Here is a 26199-nt window from a genome sequence, read left to right as displayed (position 1 = left end):
GTTGGAAGGGAATGACGATCGAGATTTAATGATATGCCAATTTTTGGGGGGGATTCATGTTTATGGACTTACGCACTCAAAATGCTTTTGTACACCATTGTACTGACCCCATGTGTCCAAGGTGATTTGTATATAACCTGTAATGAATTTGGGCTCACCAATGTAGCGGGGCCTTTGCAGTTGGGGTTAGTCCCCGGCCCCTCTGTGTTCAAATTCAGCTTGGGTAAGCCCAGCAACACTGATCCAGATGCAGTTCTTGTCTCCATTCACTGAAGACACAAAGCACCTTGCAACAGGGGAGGACAACGTGGAATAACCCTGGGAAAAGCATCATGATGAGGACACAAGCGATTCCGCTCCACCCAGTCTCACTGACTAAGCAATATAAAAGCCACTGATCAAGAACAGTCTTTGTCATAGCACTTCTCAATTGGTTGAATGAAAGGACATGGAAGCAACTTATTTTGGCTCTGTATGATGTAATAGTATGGGGACTCTGTTGGGGAGGGCTATTTTTAAAGGAAATACATTTGTTTTTTAATAATCTTGTTGATTTTGTTGCGTACAGACAAACGTAATGCATTTATGGTCAGCTCTGGAAAACGTAAGAACTGGAGAGGAAAAGGGAAACATTTTGACGTAAGAACTGAGATGTTCTCTGTGTTACTGTAATATGATGTATTCCCATTGGCTAAAGTCAAAGCACATAGTTTGTAATCGGAGGCTAAACATCGCGAGACTTGCAGGAATGCTTGCGGAACTGGTCAAGCAGACCAGGCCGGGGTTTGGGGTTCGAGAAGTGAAACATTCTTCCTTAGTTGTTAATTTTTCGAAATCTGAAGCACAGCCTAGATTCGATCCAATGTCTTAATTGAACATGTTATTAGTCAGACCTCGTGAAAGTGACAAACTGACTCGTTTTCATTTTCGTCAAAAATAAGATTTCGGGGGGGGTGCCTTTGATTGACGGCGTGCACATGCGCAATTATGCGCGAGACAACCGTTAGACTCGATGACGTATTTCTGCGCATGAGCTTAGCTAGCTACCGTGATCGGGGATTTCTAGTGGAGAAGCAGTTTCTGCCCATCTTCCTACTGTACTGTCTTTGGGCGAAGTGCTTCATTCTGACGTTTGGCTTTTCCTTTTTGAGATAGAACCCACCTCTTCCTGTCGGTGTCAGACTAGTAACTTAACCATATTTAGTTGGTCAGAGCCCTACAGAGTTGAGCACAGGCAACCGGGATGAAAATCTTAGCCATATCGACGAATGCAACCGGGAGTTGACAGCCGAGAAACAGCGAGACTGGCCGCTGTTGGAGAGTGACATCAGTGGAAACTAGGCGGCACATCAAAACGGGTGCAAGCTCCCTATCGACAGCAGACTTTGAGTGATAAGTAGCTGTCTATTGTCGGATGAGAATTCTAACTAGTAGTCGTAGGTAGCTAGATGGCTAGCTAGCTAATTATCGCCAACTACCAAGCCTTAAACTCGATACCTTCTGGACGTAAAACTGAACTGATCAGATTTTTATTAAGCAAACTGATAATAAACTAAAGAGCCCAGTGAATCTGCAATTATGATATCTTGACATTGTCTGTTAGCTATGCTTGTCTCAATCCATTTGCTAATCTAGCAGCTAGCTAGTTTATCGTCGTCGTTGAGGCTCGAGCAAGTATCGCCGTGGCAGTGAATTCCGATTGGATACCTTGATCGACTTGCAGACACCGGGACACGGAAGACCCTCATCCAAAGGGACTGGAAAAGGGGCCCGTTTGACAGTGAGCAGAGAAGAGAATTCGGGGAAACCCGTAACTACTCTGTTGCATCGCCTGTGCGGTGTTGTGAACTGCCGATAAACTAGATTGAACCAAGGAAGAGTTCCTGACATTTGACATCTGTGATCCGGGGAGTGAACCGGGCAGGGACCTCATGAATGGAAATCGGAACGACAGGTAATTTGCTGTCATTGCTCATATCATGCCAAAATGATTTACTAAATTGTTGCATGTTTCCCAACACTGACATTGCAACAAAAGCAGAAAAAAATTATTACCAGCAAAAAAAACAACTTATTTGATTGCTAGTTAGCCAGCCAATGTGAGTTTATTTTTTTGTTGGTCCATGTCAATTGCCTTAATAAGACAACGCCAACCCACAGGTGTTGGTTGAGGTGTCTCGTTCGTGTCTAGCTGCTTTTAACTACGCTAATATTTACACTCTAGAATTGCTAGTAATTAGCTTGCAAAAAAACAGAATAGTCCGCTGGAAGCCAGAAGTTAAATAAAATGTAATTTCAATTTACCCTGCCGATTGTCCTTATGCAGGGGGGAAATTGAGAAAAAAAACGAAAATAACACATTTAAACATACTTTCCTAACTTTGGTCTGTTTTCTGCTGGCTTCATGTTAAAATAAGTCCTGCGCGTGTGCCTTATGTGGACAAAAGAGGAATACTTTTTGGGGGGCTTTTATTTTGACGTGAGGTAAGCGTGTCTACAACCTACGTTATGGAAAGTCTATTTATTAACCCGAACCTTTTAGATATTAATACGATTCCCCATCATAATGACCAACCGTCCTGCCCACAGGCACAGTAAGTTGAAATGGAATTGTATTTAACTTCTGGCTTCCCACACGGACTGTTTTTGTGCAACCCAATACAATTGAAAGCAACGCTAGTGTATGTAAATAGACCTGCTGTTGCTAAAAGCACCTTGGTAAATTTATGAATGGCCACCAACTACTTTTTGTTTAACTGTAACTAGGGGACTTCCTCAACAGTTGTCTGTTGGCCATGTGTGAGTCACAGGTGAAATGTCATTCTATACACACCATGTGGGAGTACAGTGTCTTTGAAGTCCTGTAAAGTTGGGTTAGTCATAAGTGGAGGAATGCCATGAAATATAGACTTAACAAAAGTTTTGTTGTCATATTTCACACTTCAGCCTTTATGGGTATGTTCCTACTCATGACACTCAGTCGTTAGTCATAGAAAGGTCCACATGGTTATGCATGATGAAATGTTCAGCACACAGGTGATTGGTGGCATCTTAATTGGGGAGAACAGACTTGTGGTAATGAGTGGAGTAGTATCAAACACATGGTCTCCCACTGTTTGTGCCGTCCTGGACATTATTACTAGTTCTCCCCTCAGCAGCTTCCTGTGGTTCAGCAATAGGCTCATCTTGTTTGTCACCGCAGTCATGTGCCGTGCTGTTTATCAGAGGTCAGTAGGGCCCAAAAAATCAGTTACGGAACCCAGCAATGCCCAAGTTAATTGTAAAACTTGTATTTTCTTTCAACGTTTGCTTTTTTATTTATCTGTATTTTTGCCAGGTAAGTTGACAGAACAGTCTCATTTACAGAAATGACCTGGGGAATAGTTACAGGGGATGAATGAACCAATTGTAAACTGGGGATGGTTAGGTGACCGTATGATGGCCAGATTGGGAAGTTAGCCAGGACAACTGGGTTAACACCCAGTTGTGTCATGGGATCTTTAATGACCACAGAGAGTCAGGACACCTGCTTAATGTCCCATCTGAAAGATGGCACCCTAAACAGGGCAAAATTCCCGATCACTGCCCTGGGGCATTGGGATATTTGCTTTAGGCCAGAGGAAAGGGTGCCTCCTACTGGCTCTCCAACACCACTTCCAGCAGCATCTGGTCTCCCATCCAGAGACTGACCAGGACCTTCCCTGCTTAGCTTCAGAAGCAAGCCAGCAGTGAGATGCAGGGTGGTATGTTGCTGGCATACATACTGTGTGTGGGTGCGCATATATGTGTAACGGCTAGCTTAGTTAGCGGTGGTGCGCGTTTCAATCGGTGACGTCACTTGCTCGGAGACCTTGAAGTAGTGGTTCCCCTTGCTCTGCAAGGGCCACAGCTTTTGTGGAGCGATGGGTAACGATGCTTCGTGGGTGACTGTTGTTGATGTGTGCAGAGGGTCCCTGGTTCGCGCCCGGGTATGGGCGAGGGGACGGTCTAAAGTTATACTGTTACATATGTCTAGTCTACCATTTGTGATAATGCTAATGATAACCGTTTGCTGGTAGATGGAAAGGCTATCCCAAAAACCGTCTCAACTAAATGTTAATTACAAAGTAGCCTGTGCTTACCTGGCAGAATTATATCATTATTTGCATCAATCCAGTGACAATTTGTTTAGCTAACTCTGCTTGCACATTAGCGCTACAGAAACCCCACAAGCCAAACAACTGTCTCAAGCTGGTGCACACTTGCATTAAAGGGTAACTACATCAACATTTCTTAGATTCCCCCCTCCTGATGTTTGAGCATTGTTGTGGACTTAGAACATACACTTATGTTTTTTTTCTATTAGTAATGTTTGATTTAGATTTTATAGGGTCCTAGTTCAGGAGAGGCAAAATTACGGACTACTTTTCCTTATTCAAAGCATTTCAGTTTGAATCGTCAGTGGGACTGCACGGTCATGTTTTCTCATGAATAGACTGCAAAACAGTGGTGATGTGTAGGCTCGGCCTAAATCAAAAGGGAAAGCATCCATAATAGAGGAGACCCTGTATAACCTAGATGGTAGCCTAGGTCAGACTGTTCCTCCTTGCCTTTTACAATGACAGCCAGGGAAAACGTTTTTACAGTTTGCATTGTCTGTAGTCGTAACGGAAACTTTCCACTTCTCCTGCAACAATACCCTAGCAGGTAGACCCAGTGAGTGACACCTGATACGGCCAGGCCAGACAGAGCTATATTAATTCCCTCCAGAGGAGGTCCCCCCTGGCAACTGACCTCCAAGCCTCCTCAGGTTGTAGTGTTTTTAAAAGGGGGATAACTGGGCTATGTTCATTATGCACCAAACGGTAGACTGCGGGCTACAACCGGGTGGGGACTATCTGGACTTCTACTGATAAGAAACGCTAATTTTTGTTTTTCTGTTTCAAAACATTTTGCTACAGTGTGCCCTAAAAGACAAACCTGAACAGGGCAGGTGTTTTCTGTCCGTCAGCTGCGTACCCATGAGGGGGAACAGAACAGTGGGCTTGATTCCTCAGTGAATGATTGAAAGGGGGCCCTCGTTGCTAAGAGTGTGGCGTGAGAAAATGCTAATTGATTGCCTGGCCTGCTTATTAACGCACGGTTCATTCCAACGGTAGTCTGGCAGCATGCAACGTTTGTGCCGTTTGAGAAACAGACCAGATTAGCTAGTGCTCATAGGATATGACTTGAGCTTTTAAACCTTAATGATCACATCCATCACACAGTACATGTTGTAGCTCTGTCTGTATGTTATTTGAAAGGCAACACATGATCATAAAACGTTGTTCATATGAGGTTGGATATTACACTGAACAACAATAGAATTGCAACATGTAAAGTGCTGGTCCCATGTTTTATGTGTTGAAATAAAAGATCCCAGAAATGTTCCATACGAACAAAAAGCTAATTTCTCAAATTTTGTGCACAAATTTGTTTACATCCCTGTTAGTGAGCATTTCTCATTTGCCAAGATAATCCATCCACCTGACAGTTGTGGCATATCAAGAAGCTGATTAAACAGCATGATCATTACACAGGTGCACCTTGTGCTGGGGGCAATAAAAGGCCACTCTAAAATGAGTAGTTTTGTCACAACACAATGCCACAGATGTCTCAAGTTTCGAGGGAGTGTGCAATTGTTATGCTGACTGCCAGAATGTCCACCAGAGCTGTTTCCAGGGAATTTAATGTTAATTTCTCTACCATAAGCTGCCTCCAGTCGTTTTTAGAGAATGCGTCAGTATGTCCAAACGGCCTCACAAACGCAGTCCATGTGAATGGTGTCGAGTAGGCGAGCGGTTTGCTGATGTCAACGTTGTGAACAGAGTGCCCCATGGTGAGATTATGGTATGGGCAGGCATAAGCTACAGCCAACGAACACATTTGCATTTTATCGATGGCAATTTGAATGCACAAAAATACCGTAACAAGATCCTGAGGCGTTTTTTTTGTTTGTTCCCAAATTTATTTATTTATTCCATTTGTGCCAAATGTTTTATATTTTTGTTCAGTATAGTATGTGATGTTAAGATGAGTTCTACTGTCAGTTGGGGTTTTGGGTGTGTAACCTAGCACGCTTAATAGTGCATGAGAAGTGCAGCTGCTTCCTGTTGTAATGGATACGCTCGTGACATACACAGACTCATCTGCACACACCTGTGTGGGGCTTACCGAAAGAAAAAGGGACACCACACAGGCAGTACAGGCACACACAGGTAGTACAGGTGGCCCCCCCTCACCCTAACTATCAAGGGGGTCTTCTAGGTAAATGTGGTTGAGGTACTTACAGTTTGTTAGCAGAAGCTATGTTTGAATAGGCATATATGGTAGTTTTCTTTGTCTTTCTGATTCATACCCTCCCGCTCCTTCTGTTCTCCTTCCTCTTGTTCTTCCCGCTCTTTGTTTCACCTAACCCCCCGTCCACCACCTTTCTTATCCTCCCTCCTTGATCTCTCTCTCTCTCTCTCTCTCTCTCTCTCTCTCTCTCTCTCTCTCTCTCTCTCTCTCTCTCTCTCTCTCTCTCTCTCTCTCTCTCTCTCTCTCTCTCTCTCTCTCTCTCCCACCTCTGTAGCTCCTCACTTTATTTGAGTAAAAAAAGGCGAAGTCGATAAGTTTTCAAATCCGTGTCCAAAGCCCATTTGGGACACATTGTGAGGGGGTCAATCTTGTGATGTTGACTATCAGCTAGAATATTCAATTTTTGAGTAGTAGACCTTAGGCACCAACCGGAAGAAAACAGACAAACAGGGAGGGACAACCTGGAGTTGTCCTATGAGGAAATACTCAATTTCTCTTTCCGTCACAAAGCGTTTTCCGTTGTGTGTCCTAATGAACACGACCCTGCTGAGCCTGTGATCATTAGGATCTTGCAGCCTGTGTCCCCATAGCCTAGAAAGGAATGTTATTTTTCACTTCTAACAAGTGTATTAAATTAAAACAGCCCATGCATGTGTGCTAGATTGAGAAGCATCTCTGTCTGTGTCGACCTTCACATGGTGTGAGTGTGGCTAGTATTGAGCTCATGTGGGTGGGCTTTGTGTGAGAGCTGGAGGGGGAGGGAGATACATGAGTGGGAGAGCCAGAGAGAGAGTGATTCACAGAGCCAGAGAGGGAGGGAGAGCGCATGGGGATACATGGAGAGGACTGACTGAGTCAGTAGGAGGGCCCAGTAGGAGTGGGCTGTAAAGGCTGGGGGATGTCTGTCTCAGCTCTGTGGGATGAGGAGGAGGCCTGGATTGGGCACTCGTCTCTCCGTCCTGAGCTCTGTGTTTAGTGAGGACCATTTAGCCTAAATCTAGGCGGGGGAACACAACACAGTGGCACAGTGCAGGGGGGTTCAGACAGGAAGTGAGGGACCCAGGGCTGATGTGAGGGGAGTGTCTTAAGGGGGTAACCAAACTTGTTTTGTGGGGAAACTGAGGGAGAGAAGACAGAGCCTGACATTGTTGAAAGTGAGAAATTATCCCAGAATTTTTTTTTTTGTGTGTGCTATCTTGAAACAACACATTTGATTGACTGGCACTAGTAGGTATTTTTTATATCACCGACTGACTTCATTGAGATGAGCCCACAAACCATCAACCTGCGTTTTAAACCATTTCACCTGTGTTTTAAGTTTTTCGCTTCAACAGAGTGATCAGGGGCCTGCAACTGTAGTATTCCATCACAGAAAATACATTAGTGCAACACATTTGGCAGAAAATAGCATCATTTTCAGAAGTGCAACGATGCATGGCCGTTATATTTCTAATGTTCATCATGGAAAGAATGTAGCCCGCTGCAATTTACCAGAGAAAAGCAGCTAAACATCAGTCAGAGCGCTGTCAGCTGACAGAATGCCCTTTCATGAGTTCTCATCTGAGTGGAGAAGTGCAACTGAAGCACAAAATGAGTCTAATGCCCAGCAGAAACTCCAAAAAGAAGCATTTTAGATCTGCGTTTACAAAACACACTAAGTTTTTTTATATTTTTTTGTCATTACAAACACACAATTCTGCATTAATGTGACCCCTGGTCTAACGCCAGTCCATATCTCTCCCTCCGACTCTGTGATTAGGACTAGGATGGAGGTTCTCCCTGACCACTAAACATGTTTTATTGTCCCATCCGCTAGTACCCTGATGTTCCGACCAGGCTGACAGAGCTAGCTCATTCACGTGTTGGTGTGTGTGTATCCGCTCTCGGCCCAGCCTTCCTTGTCCCCCCCCCCTGCCATCCATCCTCAGGGTACTTCATGTTGCCTCTCCTTCCTTGGTCTCCCTGTACAGCTTGTGTTTGTTTGTGGAGTGAGTGACTCCGGTCGGTGCCCGACACTCTCTGAGCACTGAGGTAGATGGGACAAGTGACAGAGCGGGGGAATAAACTAGTTGTTTGACACGCATCAGTCCCTCCCAGCCCGCGGCGCTCTGTCACTGTGTGCGTCTGTCCGTCCTCGTGTGCCTGGGCCCGCTGCCTGCTGTGACTGACGCCTTTGTGCCCACCGCCGCATCGGAGCACTCGCCCTGTTCTCACAGCACAGGCCTTCCGGATTAGACATACAACAGCTGTATTGTGTGTGTGTGTGTGTGTGTGTGTACCCTGCATCTGTGTGAGTACGTTTTCAGCCAATCATTGTGGAAGGCAGCGGGACCGAGGAAGGGAGAGCCCAGACTTGATGTGTAATGGTAACTAGGTCATGTTCATTAGGGCACACCATTGCAATATGTTTTAAGAGTTTCTTGTTGGAGTTGATTGAGTTCAGGTAGTAGAATGCATCTCTGTTTAAGTCTGTTTCGGGGTGTTTGCATCCATTCCATGCCTACTGAACATGATGCCAGTCAGTGTAGGTATCCGCTGCTGGATGTGGTTACTGGTTTCTCTCCTAGCCTGTGATAATATAGCCTAGTAATTTTTCTCCTCACAACATTAAACAGCGTCCAGTCTATGAGTGTAGCAAGCTGAGGTCGCCTGAGATCGAACGCCGGCTTGCTCATAAGACACTTAAATTAAATAAATGATGGAACAATTGCACTTTGCCAACCTTGTCGAGTTTATCACTTGGGTCCCATTTTGGCACATCCACTTCTGTTACAGTTTGACTGAGAAATTGTCATCACAAGGTCAGTTCTGTGATGCCTCCTTATCTCTCCACATACCCACTGACTTGTTCTTTCTAATATCAGGGACATACTCATTAGGCTTTAAACTAAAGAAAGCGGTCAGAAACAGGGAAGAACTATCTGACCTTGTCCAATAACGCTAGTTTTTGTTTTCTGTTGTACACTGTTTTCCTACGGTATGCCCTAACGACTGCTACCCAGTTTACTGCCTCTGTTAGTTGGTGTCTGTACTGTAGTCCATAACATGCGGTCAGGAAACAAAACGAGACAAAGCGTTGAAAGTACCTACAGTTTTTCTGTTTGGAAAACACGTTCTTCCTTTTACGACTCTTCTGACCACACACACACACACACACTTTCAGAGTAAACACATGAGGGGGAGGTTTCCTTGAACCTGCTCCCTCTCACCGCTAAATGACACAGACCACAAGCCTTTGATGCCCTCCACATGGGCTTTTGAGTAGGCCATCTCTCATTGTCAGCAATCTCGTTATGGGAAGGCCTATAGGTCACAGGTCATGGTATTCCAGGATAGTTGAGTACTAATCATCATGTTGTGCATTTTAGGCATCAACTTTGTTGTTTTGTAGACTTCAACATTTTTGGTTGATCCATTGGTGTGTATCTCGGGTCAATGAGGTCATATGAGCCGTTTGTTCAGCTTCACACCCCTTTGTGTGTGTGTGTGTGTTCCACTGAGCCATTGGTCTCTGTGCTGTGTTGCTTGCTTGGTACTGAGCATGCCTTCTATGGGCAGTGGGTGACCTGAGGACAGGGCCAGCTCGGGGCCACTGGGGCCGACACAGTGTCAGAGAAACCTCAGACAAGAGTAGTCAGCTCCCCCCTCTACTTACCTCCCTGCCCTGGCCTGGCCCCCCTCCACGACGTTCCCCTCTACATTTCCCAGGGGAGTGCTTGTACTTGTTTTGTCTGCAAGGGGCTCAAATAGTTTAGAAGGGGGGAGAATTGAGAGATACTAGGCCGTGTGTGTGCTTGAGAAGCATTCTGAATGATCAGTGACAGAGAAAATAGGCTAACATACCTTGGAAGGGATTTTTTGCGACGAGGCTTTTTGCGATCGAGTTTAGTTCTGCACACGAGTGTGTTTTGAATCCATTTCTTTGAACGTCTGAGGGGGAAATGGCCAGGAGGGTTTAGGTTTAATAACCGGAAGCTTGGAAATGTTGAGTAGTTTCTGCCAAGTTTTTTTTCTTTCTTTTTTTTTTCAGTGTTCTGAATTTCTGATCCGCTGTTTGTGGGTGTGTGCTATGCTTTACTCTCTGTGGCCTTGGTGTTTCTTTGTGTCTCGCTCGCTACATGGTGGGATGATGACGCTGCAGCTGCTTTCCTGTGTGTATGGTTGGTCGAGCTTGCTTGCGCATTTCAGTAAAGGCCTGTCAGAAGGCACTTGTGTGTGCGTATCTGTAAGACGGCATCAAATTGTATTTGTCACATGCGCCGAATACAACTTTACCATGAAATGCTTACACACACAGGACTAGGAGAAAAGTGTTTTAAAATCTATATATTTTTTAATATAAAATGCCTGGCACAGTGTCCAGAGGCAGGATGGTCCTCTTCCTGTGTTTCTCTCTGTTTCTCTCTCTGCGTTGGCCCAGTGACTCATGTAGCATGGAGGCTAGTAGTACAGTATGTGTGCCTGAGAGGAATACCAGCCCTCCCTGCCCATTCCCCCAGCCATCCTACTCCTCCCTCTCCTCCTGCTTGGCTTACTCACCCCCACCGCAGCACAGGAAAAGCAATCTGTGTGTCAGAGAGCGCCTGTGTCTCTCACGGTCTGAGAGTGTGTTTGTGTGTGTGGCGGTATGAGTAAACCCATGTGTCTCTCTCTGTTTGTCTGAGACCTGCACTGGTCTCCCCTCGGCCCCCTGGATCATTTCCATCACAAAAGGGCTGCTGTGTGTCCGTGGGACAGTTATGGCTGGAATTCCAGACTTCTCTCTCCCTTTCTCTGCTGTCATTGTGACCCACCGAGGTCTGGCCTTAGCTTACACCCAACCTGCATCTGCCACCCCTGTACCCACCCCTCAAGGTCCACCAGGCGAGAGAAACGGACTGGGAGACAACCATGAACGCTCCAGCTTCTGAAAGACAGCCCTAAACAAACATTTCTACTCATGCTCTTAGGCCATGAGCTGGCAGCACCTGAGAGAGGGTTCTGTTATGGTTTTTATTCCACCCCCACCCCCCACCTGCGCTGGGGCTTCGAATGAACTGACACCCACTCGTATGCTGACACCCACTCATCATGACTCAATAGGAGGTGAATCATTCATAGCCCTGACACTCATTTATTAATGACACGTTGGGGCAGTTTGGTTTTGGCGGTGGAGAGTACCAGAGAGAGGCTGAGGGGGAAACTCCCATGGTTTACTTTCTGCTTGTCGTCTTGAGTTGCGAGATGGGAGTGTTGAATAGGGGTGATGAGGATATGTATGTGGAACAAACATTTAAATGCAACATGCATCAAGTTCACCAAATTTTTATTGATTAAAAAAATAAAAAATGTACAGAGCTAAGGAAATCAGTTATTTGAAATCAATTCATTAGGCCCTAATCTATGGATTTCACATGACTCGGCAAGGGTGCAGCCCACAAAGGGGCTTTATTACAGACAGAAATACTCCTCAGTTTCATCAGCTGTCCGGGTGGCTAGTTTCTTACAATCACGTAGGTGAAGAAGCTGGATGTGGAGGTCCTGGGATGGCGTGGTTACACTTGGTCTGCAATTGTGAGGACGGTTGGATGTACGGCCAAATTCTCTAAAACTATTTTGGAGGCGGCTAATGGTAAGAGAAATTAACATTCAATATCTGGCAACAGCTCTGGTGGACATTCCTGCAGTCAGCATGCCAATTGCATGCTCCCTCAACATCTGTGGCATTGTGTTGTGTGACAAAACTGCACATTTCAGTGGCCTTTTATTGTCCCCAGCACCAGGTGCACCTGTGTAATGAAGCTGTTTAATCAGCTCCTTGACATGCCACACCTGTCAAGTGGATGCATTCTTTTGGCAAAGGAGAAATGCTCACGAACAAGAATGTTATCAAAAGCTTTTTGTGCATCTGGAAAATGTCTGGTATTTTTTTATTTCACCTCATGAAACATGGTACCAACACTTTACATGTTCCCTTTGATATTTTTGTTCAGTGTAGTTTAGGATGAAAAAACAACATACCGACTCATCTGAACTCAGTTGTTAGACTGAGTGTTGCGCAATAGTTCAGCGTCTCACGTAGGCCATCTGAACAACAATGTCAACAAATGTTCGGCTAAATCAACGCAACGCTTCAAAAGGCGAATTGTTTTTTTTGTTTTTTTTCTACATCAGCTGCTCCTGATGTTGATGGGTGGGCCACGAGACGGAAGACCCAAAATGGCACTGGGATGAGTGTGGCACATCGGGGTGTTTTTAAAATAACTCTTTGTCTACTGGGTTAAAGTGACTCCTGTGTAAGACATCCTGTGCCTGGGGGTGGCAATGTGTGGGACGCACCGCTGTGTACACACACACACACACACACGTCTGGGTGTTTATGTTTCTGTTGGGTTTAATTTTTCATAGTGAAACCAAACCTTTATTCCCCCCATAGTATTCCTCGTTGTCTCTGTACTTTCTAAAGTGGTTCCTTCCAGTAGATTCTTTCAGCCAATATCTCTATCTTCTTAACACACAGGCAGCAGGTGATTGAGACCTAACTTTTTTGTCAAAATGGCCACTACAAAGCTGATTTTAGCAATTTACTAATCTAAGCCTGTTCCTCCAAGAACTGGTCTGTTGTATTGGAAATGGAATGATTGTTCCCCTTTTCCATTCTCTCTCCCCTCCCATCTCTAGGAGCCGTTGGAGCCCAGCCCCTGTTCACTGTGCCACGGCGGCCTGGCTATGGCACCATGGGAAAGCCCATCAAGCTGCTGGCCAACTGCTTCCAGGTGGATATCCCCAAGATAGACGTCTACCTCTATGAGGTGGACATCAAGCCCGAGAAGTGCCCGCGCCGCGTCAACAGGTACGCTTAGAATAACAGAGTTTGCCTTTTGCTAGGATCTCCAAAATGTTTCACATGGTATCAGATTAGGGGTTGTTCATGTGGTTGTTGAAGTGTGACTAGAGGTAATTTGATGTTTTATTCGACTTGTGTTTTATTTATTATTATTACTTTGAACGATAATTATAGAGCCACGTATGGGCAGATAAAGAGCCGCATGCGGCTCCAGAGCCACAGGTTGCAGACCATTGGACAAGTCTAAAGAGGTCAACTTGTTTTGTTATGTAGGGAGGTGGTGGACTCCATGGTGCAGCACTTCAAGGTTACCATCTTTGGGGATCGTCGGCCAGTCTACGATGGGAAGAGGAGCTTGTACACAGCCAACCCGCTGCCTGTGGCAACCGCAGGGGTAAGATGGATGTAGACTGACACCCAGCCAGCCACACACACACAGTCAAACCTACCTGGGGCTCCCACAAGACTAAAAACACACTCTCACACACTCACAGGTGGATCTGGATGTCACTCTACCGGGTGAAGGGGGCAAGGACCGGCCCTTTAAGGTCTCAATCAAGTTTGTGTCTCTGGTGAGCTGGCACATGCTGCACGAGGTGCTAACCGGCCGCAGCGTGCCTGAGCCCCTGGAGCTGGACAAGCCCATCAGCACCAACCCAGTACACGCTGTGGACGTGGTGCTGCGACACCTGCCCTCCATGAAGTGAGTTAGACAGTCGCCGCCCAAGTTGTTATAATACGGATTGTTATAACTATGTGATTGGGTTAATTATTTGATAAACAGGATGCATGTATTCCTGGAATCCTCAGCAAACTGATTTAAAAGCAAACGACTCAACTCTGCTACACTTAAAAAATAAATCAAAAATTTAAACTTTTGAGGCAGATTTATTTACTGAAGATGTAGGTCTAATAAACACATATGGTATGTAATTTGCTGGCCTGGGAGACTTCATTTTATTCCAAGATCATTTCTTAATGACAAATAAAGTACTGAATTTCAGTGAGGACTCACTTCCGCTTAGTGCCACATTGGTAATGAAACACGTGAATGTGTGCCCTTGCAAATCAAAATGTGGTTGTTTTTATGGCCTGACGATAATCAGTCAGGAAATCAAGTTTATAGTGACTACTTATGCCTTCATACCTGACTTTACTCAAAAACAATGCGTTATCAGCGTGCCTACCAAAACTAAGTCTTAAATAAAAACACCTGCCATAAGGCTATGTTTGCTATAGCTTCAGGCTACTGCATTGACAGAATGTGTCCAGGACTTTCTAGGAAACGCAAATGTTGTTATTAATTAGTCTTTGCCGCTCAGTGATAGGATGTCGATAAGGTCGTGTGGAGTTTTCACCCTCTCGTTTCATTGATGTTCAGTGTCAATTGAAAAATAGATTGTTGTCAGACTGTCACTGTGCAAAGCGCTATTGACAAAGATTCTGGTCCAGGTTGTGGAAACTAACTTCCCCATTCTCCTGTCTGTCCCCCTTCTATCTATCTTTCCTTATTTTGTTTCTCTTCTCTCCTCCCCCCTCACTATCTCTCTATTTCGCCTCCCCCTCTCCAGGTACACTCCAGTGGGCCGCTCCTTCTTCTCAGCCCCAGAGGGCTACGACCATCCCCTGGGAGGGGGGAGAGAGGTGTGGTTTGGTTTCCACCAGTCTGTACGCCCCGCCATGTGGAAGATGATGCTCAATATTGACGGTGAGGACGACGCACAACACGTTGCCACCAATCCTAACCTTAGCTATTAGGGGGATGAAAGAATAATCTGGGGCCATGTAGATCAGAGTAGGAGTTGTTATCTAGGATCAAGTCCCCCTGTCCATGTAATCTTATTCAATGTGATCTAAAGGGCTAAACTGATCTTATATCATCACTCCTACTCTGAGAGGCTTTATGAACACAGGCCCCGAACCTGTATAAGTGTTTGGGGCAAATTCTACCTAATATGGGAGGACTCCATAGTGGGTGTTGTGCCGCATGCTGGCAACAGGTTGGTTTGGAAGGATGGTTCTGGTTATAGGTGGGTGGACTGGCCATAGCCTTGGTAGATGGTGGATTGGGGGGGGGGGGGGTGGTGTGTCTCTTGCTTTGTGAGAACTGCCTAGGCGGTTGCTGTGGAGACGGAGGTGCAGGGATCTGAGGGGCGCTTTGTGTTTGGGAGCGATTTTGGTGGGCTGCTTTTGTTTTGGGGAGTGCTTGACTGCTCTCTGCCTTAGTGCCTCTCTCTCAGGCGGTTTTCCCGCTCTCCCTCACTCGCAAATCATTTGGCTTCGTCTAGCCCATCGCCCATTCACCAGTCCAGCCGTCTGCAAATGATTCTTTTTCATTAGTCATTGTGAGGAGAATGGGCCCTAAAAGAGCGCGAAAGCAAATAGGCGCCAATGTTCTGTTTTATCTCACCAGGGGACATTATATACACACACACACCCTAGCTGAAGATACAGCAACACCGAGAAAGTGTGTGTTTGTAAGCAACAAACAAAAATGGGTGCTATTTAAAACCCTTTCATTTTCATACTCCCAAGAGTAGAGTATCAGCACTATCACAAGCATCAAAACATACATGACATTTCTGATGTCATTTCCTGTTTATGGGGATGACAACCCTACTGTCTCCGAGGAGAGTGACCTTCACCTGCACTCTACATCATTTCTAATCACATGTATGCTCCGATTGTCGCTGTCAGATGTGGCCCTGACGTCTCTGTGACGTCAGCCCAGTATCAGTGAAGCATCTGTTTCCTCTCTACTCATCTCTCCATTCAGGTGGAAAAAGCATTAGGGCCTTCATCTAGGGGCCAGCTTCCTCTAACGGCACATAAAACCAGAGGGATGTTGATGTTCCTCCTAGGTTTTATTTCATGTTTGAGAGCCATGTTGGCATGTCACTTCCCTGAGGTACTTAGGTGGTGTCCCTGGCTATGAAGCAGGCCTTGTGCTGCTGTACTTGGTCTGAGATATATGCCTAAATAGCAAAAAATGATGATGGCTGATAATTGATGACAAATGGCTGTTTCTGGTGTGATGTACAGTTGAAGTCGGAAGTTTGCATACACTTCGTTTGGAGTCATTAAAACTCGTTTTTCAACCACTCCACAAATTCCTTGTTAACAAACAATAGTCTGTTAGAACATCTACTTTGTGCATGACACAAGTAATTTTTCCAACAATTGTTTACAGACAGATTATTTCACTTATAATTCACTGTATCACAATTCCAGTGGGTCAGAAGTTTACATACACTAAGTTGACTGTGCCTTTTAAACAGCTTGAAAAATTACAGAAAATGATGTCATGGCTTTAGAAGCTTCTGATAGGCTAATTGACATAATTTGAGTTATTTGGAGGTGTACCTGTGGATGTACACTGCTCAAAAAAATAAAGGGAACACTTAAACAACACATCCTAGATCTGAATTAATGAAATATTCTTATTAAATACTTTTTTCTTTACATAGTTGAATGTGCTGACAACAAAATCACACAAATTATCAATGGAAATCAAATTTATCAACCCATGGAGGTCTGGATTTGGAGTCACACTCAAAATTAAAGTGGAAAACCACACTACAGGCTGATCCAACTTTGATGTAATGTCCTTAAAACAAGTCAAAATGAGGCTCAGTAGTGTGTGTGTGGCCTCCACGTGCCTGTATGACCTCCCTACAACGCCTGGGCATGCTCTCGATGAGGTGGCGGATGGTCTCCTGAGGGATCTCCTCCCAGACCTGGACTAAAGCATCCGCCAACTCCTGGATAGTCTGTGGTGCAACGTGGCGTTGGTGGATGGAGCGAGACATGATGTCCCAGATGTGCTCAATTGGATTCAGGTCTGGGGAACGGGTTGGCCAGTCCATAGCATCAATGCCTTCCTCTTGCAGGAACTGCTGACACACTCCAGCCACATGAGGTCTAGCATTGTCTTGCATTAGGAGGAACCCAGGGCCAACCGCACCAGCATATGGTCTCACAAGGGGTCTGAGGATCTTATCTCGGTACCTAATGGCAGTCAGGCTACCTCTGGCGAGCACATGGAGGGCTGTGCGGCCCCCCAAAGAAATGCCACCCCACACCATGACTGACCCACCGCCAAACCGGTCATGCTGGAGGATGTTGCAGGCAGCAGAACGTTCTCCACGGCGTCTCCAGACTCTGTCACGTCTGTCACATGTGCTCAGTGTGAACCTGCTTTCATCTGTGAAGAGCACAGGGCACCAGTGGTGAATTTGCCAATCTTGGTGTTCTCTGGCAAATGCCAAACGTCCTGCACGGTGTTGCGCTGTAAGCACAACCCCCACCTGTGGATGTCGGGCCCTCATACCACCCTCATGGAGTCTGTTTCTGACCGTTTGAGCAGACACATGCACATTTGTGGCCTGCTGGAGGTCATTTTGCAGGGCTCTGGCAGTGCTCCTCCTGCTCCTCCTTGCACAAAGGCGGAGGTAGCGGTCCTGCTGCTTGGTTGTTGGCCTCCTACGGCCTCCTCCACGTCTCCTGTCTCCTGGTAGCGCCTCCATGCTCTGGACACTATGCTGACAGACACAGCAACCCTTCTTGCCACAGCTCGCATTGATGTGCCATCCTGGATGACCTGCACTACCTGAGCCACTTGTGTGGGTTGTAGACTTCCGTCTCATGCTACCACTAGAGTGAAAGCACCGTCAGCATTCAAAAGTGACCAAAACATCAGCCAGGAAGCATAGGAACTGAGAAGTGGTCTGTGGTCACCACCTGCAGAACCACTCCTTTATTGGGGGTGTCTTGCTAATTGCCTATAATTTCCACCTGTTGTCTATTCCATTTGCACAACAGCATGTGAAATATATTGTCAATCAGTGTTGGTTCCTAAGTAGACAGTTTGATTTCACAGAAGTGTGATTGACTTGGAGTTACATTGTGTTTAAGTGTTCCCTTTATTTTTTTGAGCAGTGTATTTCAAGGCCTACCTTCAAACGCAGTGCCTGTGCTTGACATCAAGGAAAAATCAGCCAAGACCTCAGAAAAAAATTGTAGACCTCCACAAGTCTGGTTCATCCTTGGGAGCAATTTTCAAACGCCTGAGGGTACCACGTTCACCTGTACAAACGATAGTACGCAAGTATGAACACCATGGGACCACGCAGCCGTCATACCGCTCAGGAAGAAGACGCGTTCTGTCTCCTAGAGATGAACGCACTTTGGTGCGAAAAGTGCAAATCAATCCCAGAAAAACAGCATAGGACCTTTTTGAAGATGCTGGAGGAAACGGGTACAAAAGTATCTCTATCCACAGTAAAACGAGTCCTATATTTACATACCCTGAAAGGTTGCTCAGCAGGGAAGAAGCCACTGCTCCAAAACCGCCACAAAAAAGCCAGACCATGGTTTGCAACTGCACATGTGGACAAAGATTGTACTTTTTGGAGAAATGTCCTCTGGTCTGATGAAACAAAAATAGAACTGTTTGTTCATAATGACCATCATTATGTTTTGAGGAAAAGGGGGAGGCTTGCAATCCGAAGAACACCATCCCAACCTTAAAGCACGGGGGTGGCAGCATCATGTTGTGGGGGTGCTTGGCTGCCCGAGGGACTGGTGCACTTCACAAAAGAGATGGCATCATGAGGCAGGAAAAGTATGTGGATATATTGAAGCAACATCTCAAGACATCAGTCAGGAAGTTAAAGCTTGGTCGCAAATGGGTCTTCCAAATGGACAATCACCCCAAGCATACTTCCAACATTGTGGCAAAATGGCTTAAGGACAACAAAGTCAAGGTATTGGAATGGCCATCACAAAGCCCTGACCTCAATCTTATAGAAATGTTGTGGGCAGAACTGAAAAAGCATGTGCGAGCAAAGAGGCCTACAAACCTGACTCAGTTGCACCAGCTCTGTCAGGAGGAATGGGCTAAAATTCACCCAACTTATTGTGGGAAGGTTGTAGAAAGCTACCCGAAACGTTTGACCCAAGTTAAACAATTTAAAGGCAGTGCTACCAAATACTAATTGAGTATGTAAACTTCTGACCCACTGAGAATGTGATGAACGAAATAAAAGCTGAAATAAATAATTCTCTCTCCTATTATTCTGACATTTCACATTCTTAAAATAAAGTGGTGATCCTAACTGACCTAAAACAGGGAATTTTTACTAGGATTAAATGTCAGGGATTGTGAAACTGAGTTTAAATGTATTTGGCTAAGGTGTATGTAAACTTCCGACTTCAACTGTATTTGACAGATCAAGATCAATTCACATTTTGCATCTACAGTAAATAGCTAGTGAGAGTACTCTCGGTTTTGGCAGGTAGTGCCAGTGGTGGGTAATTCTGAATGAGTGGGATCGAGTCTTGTTTTTGATGGCCCTGTCTGTCCTGCAGTGTCTGCCACGGCCTTCTACAAAGCCCAGCCAGTGATCCAGTTCATGTGTGAGGTCCTGGACATCCACAACATAGACGAGCAGCCCCGACCTCTCACAGACTCCCACCGGGTCAAATTCACCAAAGAAATCAAAGGTAGTGTTTTTTTTGCGTTTTGTCTGTGTGCGTGAATGCGGATGTAAACTAGGATTTGGGGGTGCCTTTGTACACAAGTTTGTGTTATTCCCACGTCCCTGAGGTCATAAAAGCGGTCACTGTCCTGTCCAGGTCTGAAGGTGGAGGTCACACACTGTGGCACCATGCGGAGGAAGTACCGTGTTTGCAATGTGACCCGTCGGCCCGCCAGCCATCAAACGTGAGTCAAGAGCGCCCCAGAGAGATGGTGGTTTGGGACTAGGCGTAGATGAGGTGGAGTGGGACTAGGGAGAGGCCAGAGACTGGGAGACTGGCATGGAGCCTGGGATGTGGTTGTATGTGTGGGGTGGGGTGTGATGGGATGGGAGGAGAGAGGAGCATGCACTTAAATGTAGGATGACCAATTCACAAGAATTCACCCGAACCACAAAATGTCTGAGTCAGGTCCTTGTCTCGAGGTCAATGGGTGTTAGTCACCGTTGGCCAATATGCTATTACATGCAGCTGTTTATCTACTGCTTTGTTTTCCACTATTTACTGATGCTCAACATTTTGATAGCTTTGTGAGGCCGTTTCTGTATCTTCACTGTATTAACTATGAAATTGAAGACTCGAGCTGTTGAAAACCTTGTCTTTTAACAGTCATATATATATATAGTCTACATAGACCCAGACAAGCCCCTCTTGCACAGCTCCTTTCAATCTTAAAGATGTTCTTAACCCTTGCCGTTCCATCGACCTGTTGTGGTCAGGTTCCCTCTGCAGCTGGAGAATGGTCAAACGGTGGAGCGCACGGTGGCCCAGTACTTCAGAGAGAAGTACAGCCTGCAGCTCAAGTATCCCCACCTGCCCTGCCTCCAGGTGGGGCAGGAGCAGAAGCACACCTACCTGCCCCTGGAGGTGAGAAACATTCAATCCAGTTGCTTTCTGTACTTGAGAAGGAAATCCCTGCTTATATAATATACTCAATGGTTTTTTGTTTTGTGTCCCTGCAGGTGTGTAACATAGTAGCAGGGCAGCGCTGTATCAAAAAACTGACAGATAATCAGACGTCCACTATGATCAAAGCCACGGCTCGCTCTGCACCTGACAGACAGGAGGAGATCAGCCGGCTGGTGAGTCAGTGGTGTCGCCTGGTGGCACGGAAGCTTATTTATATTTATACAACCGGTGGGTCTAATCCTGGATGCTGATTGGTTAACCCCATTCCAGGCGTTGTCTATTCCACAAGTTAACACCGGCTAAATCTATAGAGTTGAAATGCCTATTTCCTCTGTTCCATGTGACTGCGTAACCCACTGTCTCGTCAGTTCCGCCTCCACTATTAAAAAGCATCTAGACATTATATCCTATTTTTCTTTTGGACTAGCATTTAGTTCTCAACAATGGAGATTTGTAATAACCTTTGTCTCTCTCTGACATTTGCAACACTGTTTCAATCTTGAAATTCAATCTCCAGTTGTCCTTCGGTAATGAACGTGTCGGGACGAGACAGGCTGGCAACTTTTCTCAGCCAGTCAAAATCATGAATCCGCATCGTTTTTATGGATATATACAGTACCAGTCAAAAGTTTGGACACCTACTCATTCAAGGGGTTTTTCTTTATTTTTACTATTTTCTACATTGTATAAATAATAGTGAAGACATCAAAACTATGAAATGACACATGGAATCATGAAAAGTGTTAAACAAATTTTAAAAAATGTCAAGGTAGCCACTCTTTGCCTTGATGACAGCTTTGCACACTCTTGGCATTCTCTCAACCAGCTTCATGAGGTTGTCATCTGGAATACTTTTCCAGCAGTCTACAAGGAGTTCCCACATATGCTGAGCGCTTGTTGGCTGCTTTTCCTTCTCTCCGCAGTTCAACTCATCCCAAACCATCTCAATTGGGTTAAGGTCGGGTGAATGTGGAGGCCAGGTCATCTGATGAAGCACTCCATCACTCACCATCCTGGTCAAATAGCCCTTACACAGCCTGGAGGTGTGTTTTAGGTCATTGTCCTGTTGAAAAACAAATTATTCTCCCACTAAGCCCAAACCAGATGGGATGACATCTCGCTGTGGTGTCCATGCTGGTAAAGTGCCTTGAATTCTAAATAAATCAGTGTCACCAGCAAAGCACCATCACACCACCTCCTCCATTCTTCACGGTGAGAACCACACATGCGGAGATCATCCCTTCACTTACTCTGCGTCTCAAAAACACTGCGGTTGGAACCAAACATCTCAAATTTGGACTCATCAGACCAAAGGCATTTTTCGGATTGCGGATTGACTGACCTTCATGTATTAACGTAATGATGGACTGTCGTTCCTCTTTGCTTATTTGAGCTGTTCTTACCATAATATGGACTTGGTCTTTTACCAAATAGGGCTGTTTTCTGTATACCAACCCTACCATGTCACAACACAACTGATTGGCTCAAACACATTAATTTGTGGAATTTCTTTCCTTTTTATCTTTTAAAAGGCTCACTTGTTAATTGAAATGTATTCCAGGTGACTAGCTCATGAAGCTGGTTGAGAGAATGCCAAGAGTGTGCAAAGCTGTCAAAGCAAAGGGTGGCTACATTGAAAAATCTCAAATATAAAATATATCTTGATTTGTTTTTAGTTACTACTTTTCTACTACGTGATTCCATATGTGTTATTTCATAGTTTTGATGTCTTCACTATTATTCTACAATGTGGAATATAGTAAAATTAAGAAAAACCTTTGAATGAGGAGGTGTGTCCAAACTTTTGACTGGTACTGTATATGTGTATATATATGCTTTCTTCCCAACATCATGGCCGCCAAGGCCACTTACTCCAAGGTGGCATAGCAGTTCAGACGTCTTTTGTCCTTGTCGTGTCCTGTGTATATATATATATATATATTTACAAATTTTTTCACATACATTTTATTTTTATTTTCCATCAACTCATCTTCAAAACACTCTCCTGCAACCCACCTCACCAATTTATATTTATCAAAAAGTATTATTTACCTCAAATCTGTAATCCTCCAAGAAGCTAGCCAGAAACTAGCCAGAAGCTAATTCAGAAGCTAGTTAGCTTCTTTACTGGCAAATCGTTAGTATTCAGCTAACCACGGTTTGTGGTCATCAGCTATCCTTTAGCTCGAAAATCTATCGCCAGTTCTGTACGGCGCAGCGCGGCTCGGAACGGAACATACCGGACCAATTTTTCTCTCCATGTCCCTGGATTTCGACTGCTCTCTGGACATTCATACCCGGATCTCACACCTCTCCTTAATGTCAATATGTCTTGTCCATTGCTGTTCTGGTTAGTGTTTATTGGCTTATTTCACTGTAGAGCCTCTAGTCCTGCTCACTATACCTTATCCAACCTATTAGTTCCACCACCCACACATGCAATGACATCTCCTGGTTTCAATGATGTTTCTAGAGACAATATCGCTCTCTTCATCACTCAATACCTAGGTTTACCTCCACTGTATTCACATACTACCATACCTTTGTCTGTACATTATACCTTGATGCTATTTTACCGCCCCCAGAAACCTCCTTTTACTGTATGTTCCAGATGTTCTAGACGACCAATTCTCATAGCTTTTAGCCATACCCTTATTCTACTCCTCCTATGTTCCTCTGGCGATGTAGAGGTGAATCCAGGCCCTGCAGTGCCTAGCTCCACTCCTATTCCCCAGGCGCTCTCTTTTGACGACTTCTGTAACCGTAATAGCCTTGGTTTCATGCATGTTAACATTAGAAGCCTCCTCCCTGTCTTCAACCAAGATCTCAGCGATCACTGCCTCATTGCCTGCATCTGTAATGGGTCAGCGGTCAAACGACCTCCACTCATCACTGTCAAACGCTCCCTGAAACACTTCTGCGAGCAGGCCTTTCTAATCGACCTGGCCGGGGTATCCTGGAAGGATATTGATCTCATCCCGTCAGTAGAGGATGCCTGGATATTTTTTTAAAATGCCTTCCTAACCATCTTAAATAAACATGCCCCATTCAAGAAATTTAGAACCAGGAACAGATATAGCCCTTGGTTCTCCCCAGACCTGACTGCCCTTAACCAACACAAAAACATCCTATGGCATTCTGCATTAGCATCGAACAGCCCCGTGATATGCAGCTGTTCAGGGAAGCTAGAAACCATTATACACAGGCAGTTAGAAAAGCCAAGGCTAGCTTTTTCAAGCAGAAATTTGCTTCCTGCAACACTAACTCAAAAAAGTTCTGGGACACTGTAAAGTCCATGGAGAATAAGAACACCTCCTCCCAGCTGCCCACTGCACTGAAGATAGGAAACACTGTCACCACTGATAAATCCACCATAATTGAGAATTTCAATAAGCATTTTTCTACGGCTGGCCATGCTTTCCACCTGGCTACTCCTACCCGGGTCAACAGCACTGCACCCCCAACAGCAACTCGCCCAAGCCTTCCCCATTTCTCCTTCTCCCAAATCCATTCAGGTGATGTTCTGAAAGAGCTGCAAAATCTGGACCCCTACAAATCAGCCGGGCTAGACAATCTGGACCCTTTCTTTCTAAAATTATCTGCCGAAATTGTTGCCACCCCTATTACTAGCCTGTTCAACCTCTCGTGTCGCCTGAGATTCCCAAAGATTGGAAAGCAGCTGCGGTCATCCCCCTCTTCAAAGGGGGGACACTCTTGACCCAAACTGCTACAGACCTATATCTATCCTACCGTGCCTTTCTAAGGTCTTCGAAAGCCAAGTCAACAAACAGATTACCGACCATTTTGAATCTCACCATACCTTCTCTGCTATGCAATCTGGTTTCAGAGCTGGTCATGGGTGCACCTCAGCCACGCTCAAGGTCCTAAACGATATCTTAACCGCCATCGATAAGAAAAATTACTGTGCAGCCGTATTCATTGATCTGGCCAAGGCTTTCGACTCTGTCAATCACCACATCCTCATCGGCAGACTCGACAGCCTTGGTTTCTCAAATGATTGCCTCGCCTGGTTCACCAACTACTTCTCTGATAGAGTTCAGTGTGTCAAATCGGAGGGTCTGCTGTCCGGACCTCTGGCCGTCTCTATGGGGGTGCCACAGGGTTCAATTCTTGGACCGACTCTCTTCTCTGTATACATCAATGAGGTCGCTCTTGCTGCTGGTGAGTCTCTGATCCACCTCTCGCAGACGACACCATTCTGTATACTTCCGGCCCTTCTTTGGACACTGTGTTAACAACCCTCCAGGCAAGCTTCAATGCCATACAACTCTCCTTCCGTGGCCTCCAATTGCTCTTAAATACAAGTAAAATTAAATGCATGCTCTTCAACCGATCGCTACCTGCACCTACCCCCCTGTCCAACATCACTACTCTGGACGGCTCTGACTTAGAATACGTGGACAACTACAAATACTTAGGTGTCTGGTTAGACTGTAAACTCTCCTTCCAGACCCATATCAAACATCTCCGATCCAAAGTTAAATCTAGAATTGGCTTCCTATTTCGCAACAAAGCATCTTTCACTCATGCTGCCAAACATACCCTTGTAAAACTGACCATCCTACCAATCCTCGACTTTGGCGACGTCATTTACAAAATAGCCTCCAATACCCTACTCAACAAATTGGATGCAGTCTATCACAGTGCAATCCGTTTTGTCACCAAAGCCCCATATACTACCCACCATTGCGACCTGTACGCTCTCGTTGGCTGGCCCTCGCTTCATACTCGTCGCCAAACCCACTGGCTCCATGTCATCTACAAGACCCTGCTAGGTAAAGTCCCCCCTTATCTCAGCTCGCTGGTCACCATAGCATCTCCCACCTGTAGCACATGCTCCAGCAGGTATATCTCTCTAGTCACCCCCAAAACCAACTCTTTCTTTGGCCGCCTCTCCTTCCAGTTCTCTGCTGCCAATGACTGGAACGAACTACAAAAATCTCTGAAACTGGAAACACTTATCTCCCTCACTAGCTTTAAGCACCAACTGTCAGAGCAGCTCACAGATTACTGCACCTGTACATAGCCCACCTATAATTTAGCCCAAACAACTACCTCTTTCCCAACTGTATTTAATTTTTATTTATTTATTTATTTTGCTCCTTTGCACCCCATTATTTTTATTTCTACTTTGCACATTCTTCCATTGCAAAACTACCATTCCAGTGTTTTACTTGCTATATTGTATTTACTTTGCCACCATGGCCTTTTTTGCCTTTACCTCCCTTATCTCACCTCATTTGCTCACATTGTATATAGACTTGTTTATACTGTATTATTGACTGTATGTTTGTTTTACTCCATGTGTAACTGTGTCGTTGTATCTGTCGAACTGCTTTGCTTGATCTTGGCCAGGTCGCAATTGTAAATGAGAACTTGTTCTCAACTTGCCTACCTGGTTAAATAAAGGTAAAATAAATTTAAAAAATTTAAAAAATGAGGAAATGTCAATAGGGGGGGGAAAGGAAATGCAGCTAGTTTGCTGTATTCTGGCTACACTGTTTGATGTGAATGCCAGTCAAAGTTGGCTGGCTAGCTAGCTAGGGATTAAACCGTTGCCAGCCATCATGGCAACGGAACATTTAGAA

At 45.2% G+C, this 26199-nt stretch overlaps 1 protein-coding gene across 2 annotated transcripts in view; it reads left to right on the top strand.

The window, feature by feature from the left end:
- The first annotated feature begins 792 nt into the window (after nucleotides 1-792).
- The window catches only part of LOC112246182 (protein argonaute-3), a 48724-nt gene continuing 23317 nt past the window's right edge, over nucleotides 793-26199 (top strand). The window contains exons 1-9 of one of the 2 annotated variants that reach the window (XM_024414469.2): nucleotides 793-1954; nucleotides 12979-13150; nucleotides 13418-13538; nucleotides 13639-13847; nucleotides 14716-14852; nucleotides 19514-19648; nucleotides 19781-19868; nucleotides 20401-20548; nucleotides 20644-20763. In XM_024414469.2, the coding sequence (XP_024270237.1) occupies nucleotides 1936-1954; nucleotides 12979-13150; nucleotides 13418-13538; nucleotides 13639-13847; nucleotides 14716-14852; nucleotides 19514-19648; nucleotides 19781-19868; nucleotides 20401-20548; nucleotides 20644-20763 (1149 nt within the window). In that variant the 5' untranslated portion in view covers nucleotides 793-1935. The remainder of the gene's footprint in view (nucleotides 1955-12978; nucleotides 13151-13417; nucleotides 13539-13638; nucleotides 13848-14715; nucleotides 14853-19513; nucleotides 19649-19780; nucleotides 19869-20400; nucleotides 20549-20643; nucleotides 20764-26199) is intronic. The other variant, XM_024398129.2, reaches the window with a different exon arrangement.

Source organism: Oncorhynchus tshawytscha, linkage group LG03, assembly GCF_018296145.1.
Source record: "Oncorhynchus tshawytscha isolate Ot180627B linkage group LG03, Otsh_v2.0, whole genome shotgun sequence".
NCBI classification, from domain to species: Eukaryota; Metazoa; Chordata; class Actinopteri; order Salmoniformes; family Salmonidae; genus Oncorhynchus; species Oncorhynchus tshawytscha.
The sequence above is the reverse complement of the archived record's forward strand: the minus strand, read 5'-3'. Positions and strand labels throughout refer to the sequence as shown.